This window comes from Penaeus japonicus, unplaced genomic scaffold (assembly GCF_977035675.1).
Source record: "Penaeus japonicus unplaced genomic scaffold, GWHDUDI00000001_assembly GWHDUDI00000029, whole genome shotgun sequence".
Lineage (NCBI taxonomy): Eukaryota > Metazoa > Arthropoda > Malacostraca > Decapoda > Penaeidae > Penaeus > Penaeus japonicus.
Window position 1 is genome coordinate 30,785,096 of NW_028234431.1, and position 10,000 is coordinate 30,795,095.

Here is a 10,000-nt window from a genome sequence, read left to right on the forward strand (position 1 = left end):
TTTTTAAGTGACCATTTACCTGGCCCGTTGATTGTCTCTCCGGTGTTGCCATTGTAGAGGTCGCCGTGTAGGAGCGATGGTTTGACTTCCACGTGGGTGAAAAAGGACGGGATTTTGAGTTGTAATTCTGACCACAGTTCGATGGCTTCCCGATTCCCGAACTGTGTGAAGAGTTAATATTGAGTACCGAGAAGTGTGTTGCTAATGTGGTATCATGCATTTATGAGAAGGTCATTCACAAAGCTTTCAACCAACCATTCTTGATATTCTCCGAAACTGGTTGTCTAATTGCCTGGCGTAGAACACCTGTGATGAACAAATACACGAAGTCAATAATATAGAAAGATGATAAACGACAACTTAAATACATCAATATCATCATTATCTTATCCTCAAAAGCTATGATTACTTGTTATCTCAATATATCAATAAGATAAGATAACCTGCTCCTTTAACAACTAACCTCCCAATCGTCGCACCAGTCGTTCAGGAGCGACATGTATCCGATATAGGTGTTGACAGGGAATCCGAACTGGGTGACCCGCCGCACATTCTCACGCTCGCTTGACCCGACATAAGGTTCTCGCAAGTTCCACTTTAGGTCATTCGCGTTGTGCAAATGTAATCTGCAACATGGTCGTGATGGAGGAAACGCCTTTTCTTTTATTATCACGGTACTGTTTTAGTTTTCGATATATATATACATTTTTAAAGGGAAGATGTTTGTCTGTATTAGATCATGGTATACGGAAGCGGGTCCGGATTAGGTATGGAAACAGATCCCACTTAAATCATAAGAAAATTAATCCATGGGAGGTCATATGAAAGTGTTGTATTGGGTCATATGAAAGTGTCGAATCGAGTCATATGAAAGAGTCGAATCGGGTCATATGAAAGTGTCGAATCGGGTCATATGAGTGTCGTACTAGGTCATATGAAAGTGTCGAATCGGGTCATATGAAAGTGTCGAATCGGGTCATATGAAAGTGTCGAATCGGGTCACATGAAAGTGTCGAATCGAGAAGACATATGACATTGTCGAAAGGGTCGAAGCAGTAGTCGAAATCGGGTCATATGAAGAAGTCAAATGATGTACCGGGTCATATGAAAGTGTCGAATCGGATCATATGAAAGTGTCGAATCGGGTCATATGAAAGAGTCGAATCGAGTCATATGAAAGTGTCGAATTGGGTCATATCAAAGTGTCGAATCGGAACATATCAAAGTGTCGAATTAGATCCCATGAAAGTGTCGTATTGGATGACATGAAAGTGTCGATTTCAGATCCCATGAAAGTGTCAAGTAGCGAGATCCCTCTGACAATGCATTCCTATCAATCCACCCATTTACCTCGACTCCACTACCCCCCTCCGATCCACTCACCTCGCCAGCCTCTCACCAAACTCCCTCGACATGTGGTTCAGTGGCCTCATTTCCACGTAGTCCATTACGATAGCAGAGTCTCCCCCTGCGGCACTAACGACTACGTGAGGCGTCGGGACTCCTATGATTCCTGTGTTCGCTAGGGCTCTCAGACTCTCGAATTCTCCCTCGAACATGTGCCGCGACTGTGAGGGTAGAGGGAGTGAGAGAGTGAGAGGGAGTGAGAGGGAGGGAGAGGAGGGAGAGGGAGGGAGGGAGGGTAGAGGGAGAGGGAGGGAGGGGGAGAGGGAGAGGGAGGGAGAGCGCGGGAGAGAGAGAGAGAGAGAGAGAGAAGAGAGAGAGAGGTGTGAGTTAGAGAGGAGAGGGAGAGAGAGCGGAGGAGAGAGACAGAGCCCGACAGACAGGAAGAGCGGAGGGAGAGAGGAAGAGCGAGGGAGAGAGAGGAGGGCGGAGAAAGAGAGAAGAGAGAGACAGACAGAGAGAGAGAGGGAGACAGAGTGAGAAGAGGAGAGCGAGAGAGAAAAAAGAGTGGAAAGAGAGAGAGGAGAGGAGAGGAGAGAGCGAGAGAAGAGAGAGAGTGAGAGTAACTTGGAGGAGAGAGGAGAGAGATGAGAGAGGGATGTATTTATATTTATATGTATATGTATATGTATATGTATATGTATATGTATATGTATATACATATACATACATACATATATATACATACATACATGTATACGTAAGTACATACATACGTACGTACATACATACATACATATATATATAATATATATATGTATGTATGTATGTATATATATATATGTATATATATATACACACACACATAATTTACACCGTCATTTTGACAGAAGATTCTCACCACCACATTCATAAGAAAGCAAAAAACCCAAAGACATTTATTCAAAAGACAACCAAAAATACCAAAAAAACGCAACCCGACCTCACCTCCACATCGGAATTCCTCTTGACGAAGACTTTGCCGGCGTCTGTCGCATAAACTTCTCCCTCGCTGATGTAGCCGCGACCTGTCTCTCCCGTGGGTTCCAGTCGCGACGTGCCAAGGGCTTCTCTCACGTCCTCCAGCATGGCACTCGTCAGCGGCTTTCCAGGGGGTGTTGGCACTACTCGAAAACCGCCGGTCATCTTTCTTTTTTTTTCGCCTTTTTTTTTTCTTTCGTTCAGTTCCTCTTTTTTTCGCTTTTTTTCTTTCGTTATGTTCCTTTTTTTTTTCTTTTTTTTTTTTTTTTTTTTTTTTTTTTTTTGGGGTTAGGTGTTTGTTATGTTTGGATTTTAATTTGTGGGTGGGTCTGGAAGGTTGGAGGATGTGGTGTGGTGGTTAGGGATGGTGTGGTGGGTTGGTGGTGGTGTGTGGTGGTGGTGGTGGTAGGGATGGTAGTGATGACGGTGGTAGGGATGGTTGTGGTGGTTTTGGTGGTGGTGGTAGGGATGGTGATGGTAGGGATGGTGGTGGTGATGGTAGGGATGGTGGAGGTGATGGTAGGGATGGTGATGGTAGGGATGGTGGTGGTAGGGATGGTGGTGGTAGGGATGGTGATGGTAGGGATGGTGGTGGTAGGGATGGTGGTGGTAGGGATGGTGGTGGTAGGGATGGTGATGGTAGGGATGGTGGTGGTAGGGATGGTGATGGTAGGGATGGTGGTGGTAGGGATGGTGATGGTAGGGATGGTGATGGTAGGGATGGTGGTGGTAGGGATGGTGGTGGTGTGTTAGGATGGGTGGTGGAGGTTAGTTACGGTGGTGTTGGAGGGATGGTGAGTTAGGATTTTTAAGGTAGGAATGGTGGGGGTAATGTTTTAAAGGAAATGGTTGGGTGGTAGGGTTTGGGTTTTTGGTGGGTTAGGGATTTTTGTTGGAAAGGGAAGGACGGGTAGGGGAGGTAGGGAAGGAAGGGTGGTGGAAAAGGGGTTTTTTGTAGGATGGGGGTGTAAGTTTAATGAAAGGTTGGTGGTGGAGGGAGTGAGGGTGGTGAGATGGATGTAGGTTTGTGAGATGTAGGATTTGGTGAGGATGTTTTTTGAGGTTGGGTGTAGAGGTGGTGGTTAGGTTGGTTGAGGAGGTTTAGATTTTTGGGAGGTTTTTGTGGTTTATTTGAGGGTTGTATGAAGGGTTTTGTTAGGATTTTTTAGTTTTTTTGGAGGGCATTTTTGGAGGATGTGGGATGTAATTTAGTTAGGAGGATTGGTAGGAGGTGAAGGTAGGATGGGTTTAATGGTGTTTAGGATGGGGTGTAAATTATGGGAATGGGATGGAATTTTTTAGGGATTTATGAGTTTTATTTTATTTTTAGGTTAGGGAAAATTTGTTAGGAAGTTTGGAATGTTTTAAATTTTTTTATTTAATTTTAATTTTGGGGGATTTTGATTTGGTTTAATTATTTTTTGTGTTAAATTTTTGAGGGATTATTAATTATTTATTGTTGGTTTTATTTAAGGTTTGGTTTTAAATTTTTTTTTTAAATTTGTACTTTATGTTATTTGGGGGAAGGTCATTTATTTTTAGGGTGGATTTGGGATTTTATTTTAATTTTTAATTTTTTTATTTGGTTTAGGTTTGAGGTTTGTTTTTTAAGATTTACGTTCAAAATCTTTTCGTCCATTATTATACTTTCAGTTATCCATTACTTTCATTATCATTACTTTCATTAGCATACTTCTTTATTATTATCATTACCTTTCATTATTCTTATCCTTACTGGCCATTATTCTATCTTTTCGTTCATTATCATTACTTTCATTATTATTACTTTCATTATCATTACTTCATATCATACTTTCATTATTATATCATTACTTTCCATTATGCTTATTATTATTTTCACAATCATTACCTTTCATTATCATCTTTCATTATTATTTATCATTACTTCATTATTCTTATATTACTTTCATTATCATTACTTTTCATTATCATTACTTTCATTATCCCTTACTTTCATTATTATTAATTTCATTATCAGTACTTTCATTATTATTACTTTCATTATCACTTACTTTCATTATCATTACTTTTCCATTATTATTAATTCATTATTATACTTTCATTATCCATTACTTTCTTTATATTTATCATTACTTTCATTTATTATTACTTTCATTAGTTCTTACTTTCATTATTCATTACTTGCATTATCATTACTTTTCATTATTATTACTTCATTATTATTACTTTCATTATTATACTTTCATTATCTTACTTTCCTTTCTTATATTTCGTCATTATCATTACCTTTCAGTTTCAGGACCTTTCAATTTATACTTTCATTATCTTACTTTCATTCTTATCCCATACTTTCATTATATTACTTTCATTAACATTACTTTCATTATTATTACTTTCATTTTTATTACTTTCATTATCAATACTTCATTCTTATCACTTCTTTCATTATTATTACTTTCTTATATTATTTCATTATTATTACTTTCATTATCATTAACTTTCATTATCATTACCTTTCATTATTTTCTTCATTGATCAGTTACTTTCATTATTATTATCATACTATTCATTATCATTTACTTCATTATTTATATCATTACTGGCATTATTTATTACTTTCATTATCATTACCTTTCATTATTATTACTTTCATTATTATTCCTTTCATTTCATTATTTTAACTTTCAGTGAGAGTACATTTCATATATCATTCTTCATTATCAGTACCTTTCAATTATCAATTACCTGTCAGTATGATTACTGGCAGGTTCATTACTTTCATTATTCTTTATCATACTTTCATTATTCTTACTTTCATTATCAGTACTTCATTATTATACTTCGCAATCATATTATTACTTTCATTATTATTACTGTCAGGTTTATTTCTGTCATGTATCATTACTTTCATTATCTTAGCATACTTCATTATCATTACTTTCATTATCATTACTTTCATGATCATTACTTTCATTATCATGACTTTCATTATTCTTACATTACTTTATTATCTTATCATTACCTTAATTATGCTTATCCATTCTAGTCAGGATGGAGTATCATGTAACGTCATGATCCTTATCATTACTTTCATATTCCTTATCATTACTTTCTTATATTAGCATTACTTTCATATTCTTATCATTACTTTCATTATTCTTATCCATTAACTTTCATTATCTTATCCATTACTTTCATTATTTATGACTGTCTATTATCATTACTTCAAGTATCATTACTTTCATTGTTCTTATCATTACATCATTCTTTCATATTCTATCAGTACATTTCTTCATTAGTACTTTCATTATCATTACTGTCATGATTCTTATCATTACTTTCATTATTATTATCATTACTGATTATTATTATCATTACTTTCCAGTATCTTAGCATTACTTTCTTATCCTTATCATTACTTTGCCATTATAATTATCATTACTTCATTATCGTTCTCATTACTTTCTGATTCTGATCATGACGTTCATTATCTTATCATTCTGGCATCATTATTACTTTCATTAATCAATTTCTTCATTATTCTTATCATTCCCTTCGATCAGTATTATCAGTACTCATCATTATTACTTCATTATCATTACATTCTTTCTTTATGCTATCATTTCTTTCCTTATTCTTATCATTACTTCATCATTATAGTCATTACTTCATCATTATTACCTTATTCATTATCATTACTTTCATTATTCTTATCATTACTTTCATTATTCTAGCAGGACGGTGCAGTAGTTCGTATCATTAGCTTTCCACATTATTACTTTCATTATCATTACTTCATATGCTTATCATTAGCTTTCATCATTATATCATTCTTTCATCATATTACTTTCATTCATCATTACTTTCATTATTCTGTACATCATTACTTTCATCATTATTAATCATGTACTTGCATCATTATTACTTTCATTATCATTACGTTCATATGTCTTACAGTACTTTCTTAGTCTTATCATTACTTTTGCAGTATTCTTATCATAACTTTCAATTATCTATCATTGACGTTTCATCATTATTACCTTTCATTTTCTTTACCTATTCATGTGATACTTATCATTACTTTCAGCATTATTATCATTACTGTCATCATATTACTTCATGTCAGCCTCAGTATGCGTTGCATACGGTCAGATTCTTATCGTACTTTCATTATTCTATCTATTACTTCATCATTATTACTTCATTCTTATCATTACTTTCATTAGTCTTTCTCTTGAAATTATTCTTATCGATTCTTTCACATTATTACTTTCATTTCATTACTTTCATGTTCTTATCATTCTTTCATTATTATTATCATTACTTTCTATACTTATCTATTTACTTTCATTATTCTTAGCATTACTTCATTATTATTATCATTACTGCATTATTCTTAGCAATTACGTCATTATTCGTATCCATTACTTTCATCATTATTACTTTCATTATCTTTACTTTCTTATTCTTATCATTACTTTCATTATTCTTATCGATTACTTCATCATTATTACTGTTCATATCATTACCGTTCAGTTATTCCTTATCATTACTTTCATCATTATTATCAATTACGTTCCTTTATTATACTATTTTTCATTATCATGTACTTTCATTATCAGTACTTCATAGTGTATCATTATCTTTCAGTAATCTAGATCATTACTTTCATCATTATTACTTTCATTATCATACTTCTTATCCTTATCAATACTTTCATTTTTATTATCATCCGTTCATTATTCTTATCATTACCGTGCATGATCCTGATCATTACTTCTATCTATTAGTACTTTCATTAGCACACTTTCATTTTTCTATATGCACCATTCGCAGATTGCGCTAGAGCTGTGACCGATCGACTGCCAGCGTAGCTAGCATAGACTTGCAGCTATTATTATCATTACTTCTTCATTATTCCTTATCAATCACTTCATTATTCTTACGCATTACTTCAATCATTATTCTCATTCATTATCTCCCTTACTTTTCATCTATTCCTCTTACCTGCACACTCTTCATTATTCTATTATTCATTGCGCTTTCATCATCGATGCCTTCATATGCAGACTTCATTATGCTTATCCTTACCTTTCATCTTTATTATCATTACTTTCATTATTAGTACTTGCAGTAGTCGGACGTTCTGTAGCTTTACTTTCATCTTCTATCCTGAATCATTACTTTAGTAGTCTTATCTTTACCCCCCCTTTTTCTATCATTACTTACCCTTTCATTTTCATTAGCTTTCAATGATTCTTATCTATTACTTCTGTTTTTAGGAGCTCTGGCCAGGATCGGAGGAGCATCTACGTTCATTCCTCTTATCATTTACATGTACATTACTCTAATACTTTCTATTCATATTCTCATCTTGCATTTTTATAACTTCGCCAGTATCATTTTCTTTAATTACATTTAACTTTCATTAGTTTTACTTTCATTCATCATTACTTTCTATCATTACTTTCATTAATCATACTTCATGTCTTATCATTACATTCAGTATCATGACGTTCAGATCATTACTTTCATTACATTTACGGGCAGGAGCTGTGTACAGGCGAATCATTACGTTCCAGGTATGCTTATCATTACGTTCAATCTATCATCTACTTTCATTACTATTACTTCATTATCAATACTTTCATTACGCCATTACTTTTCATTATTATTCTGCCCAGTGACTGCATTACTTGCTCGGAGTGAGAGCACTACTTTCAGTATCATGTTACTGTCATTATCATTACTTTCATATCATACTTTCTTTATCATTACTGTCATTATTATTTACTTGCCTATTATCTCATGACCTCTGTCGTAGCGATTCAGAATTACGTTCATATATCATTACTCTCGACATCTCTTAATATACTGCACGATTCCTTCTAGCGATCTCTTTCTTCTCATCAGTTAGCTCCTGCTCTAGACTCACACACACACACAGATCTCGAGGCTAACCGAGGGAGTGTGGCCGTGAGGTGCATGAACGGTAGTTGATTGACGGAGCAGTGGAAACCCCAGAACACGACACACGAGAGAGAGGGCGCGCGTAGTTTTACTCATCTAGCCAGAGCAGGTACAATAAGCCGATAGGGAGAATCGAAAAGAGACACCAGTGATGATCTCTCAGCAGAGAAATGTGTGTTGGAGAGATATCTGAGAGCGGGATTGGGAGAAGTGCGATGGTATAGTACACCGACAAGATAACCTGAAGATAGGAGTGGAGTACCTAATACGTGTGGAGGCGTTGGTCTAATGATGTAATATGTATGTTTGGTAGATGTTGTGGTATAATTTAGTGATGTGTTAACCCTATATTTTTGAAGGAGAGTGAGTGTAGAGGGTATATTGAAATTGTTATATCTGAAAGAATAGTTTATTAAAATTATATGAGTAGACGAGTGTGAAGCCGTATAGGGTGGAGGTGATGGAAAAATATGTGTGAGTAGGGGTTGAATTATATTCTATTTGAGGTATATTGTGTGATAGATAATATTGGTGAGTTACAGAGTGTGTGATGATATAGGTTGTTTTAGTTGATAGGGTATGAAGTGTGTGTAGTAGTGAGAGTTGAGTGTTATCGATGATGAAGTAATCGACCAAATGTGTTTAATGTGTGTTTATTGTGTTAGTAGTGCTAGAGGCAGAGAAAGAACAAATAATTCTTTGTTAGGTGGTGAGAGTTTACATATTACATAGTTATTTTGATTAGTTCATTTTTAGTATGAATATACAGCCTGGTTGAGTGTTATTGTAGGGTGGAAAAGTAAAACAAAAATGAGTGTTTGTGATTGAGTTGATTTGGTATTGTGTGTATACGTGGGAGAGAGGTGCGAGGTGATGTAGAGTGTTATGTAATTAGAGAGTGCCATAGGTATGTGAGTTGGATTTGTATATCATATCTCTGTGTGTTTATTTTTTGATCTAATTTCGTGTATTTGTGTGCGAATAAAGACATATTCGCTTTCAATATACTTGTAGTGTTTTTTGGGTTTGTGTTTTTTGTTGTGTGTGTTGAAAAAAAATATTTGTTGTGATATAGTGGATATTGTTTATGTTTTTATTTGTTTGTTATATTTATATTATTGTATATTTGTATTAATGTTTGTATATAGATTGAAGTTATATTTTTTTTTAAATGATATAAAAAGATTTGATATGATGATATGAACGTTGGGTGTGGTTTTTTCGTAGGTGATTTTTATTCTGTTTACGTCGTCCGCTGCTCTTCGTCTTCGCTCGGCTTCGTCTCTCTTTTTATATTACTATGAGACTTCCACGACCACGACTACACTACTACCCCTTCCCCTTTCCCTTCAAAACTGGACCATCACCCCGGTCCCAACCTCAAACACTAGCACTCTGATGAATGAATCTATCTATCATATAAAGAAAGTTGGAATAATTCGAGAGATTTAGTAAATACGGAAGTTTAGGGGAAACAGGGATGAATAAGCACAAGCATGATTAAAACAAAGAAACATAAAGATTAAATAACAATAATAGTAAAACAATAAATAAACATTGAATAGAAAAAAATTGTATAAAAACAGGTAGAGAACACAAGACATGATGTGAGATAAATGTTTATAAACAGATAAACAAAGTATAAAAAAAAAGCGAAAACTATAAAATAAAGTTCAGTACAATA

At 34.7% G+C, this 10,000-nt stretch overlaps 2 protein-coding genes across 5 annotated transcripts in view; one reads left to right on the plus strand and one right to left on the minus strand.

Moving 5' to 3' along the window:
• The window catches only part of LOC122256900 (ketosamine-3-kinase), a 5,031-nt gene extending 2,426 nt beyond the window's left edge, over window positions 1-2,605 (minus strand). Inside the window, exons 1-5 of the mRNA XM_086554453.1 lie at window positions 2,332-2,605; window positions 1,384-1,568; window positions 464-626; window positions 256-306; window positions 1-161 (exon numbers count right to left, since the gene is read on the minus strand). The exon at window positions 1-161 is cut by the window's left edge and continues 23 nt beyond it. Coding sequence (XP_086410579.1) covers window positions 1-161; window positions 256-306; window positions 464-626; window positions 1,384-1,568; window positions 2,332-2,529 — 758 coding nt within the window. The 5' untranslated portion in view covers window positions 2,530-2,605. The remainder of the gene's footprint in view (window positions 162-255; window positions 307-463; window positions 627-1,383; window positions 1,569-2,331) is intronic.
• Syt14 (Synaptotagmin 14) overlaps window positions 1-10,000 on the plus strand; it is a 92,170-nt gene that overhangs the window by 65,237 nt on the left and 16,933 nt on the right. The window lies entirely within an intron of this gene.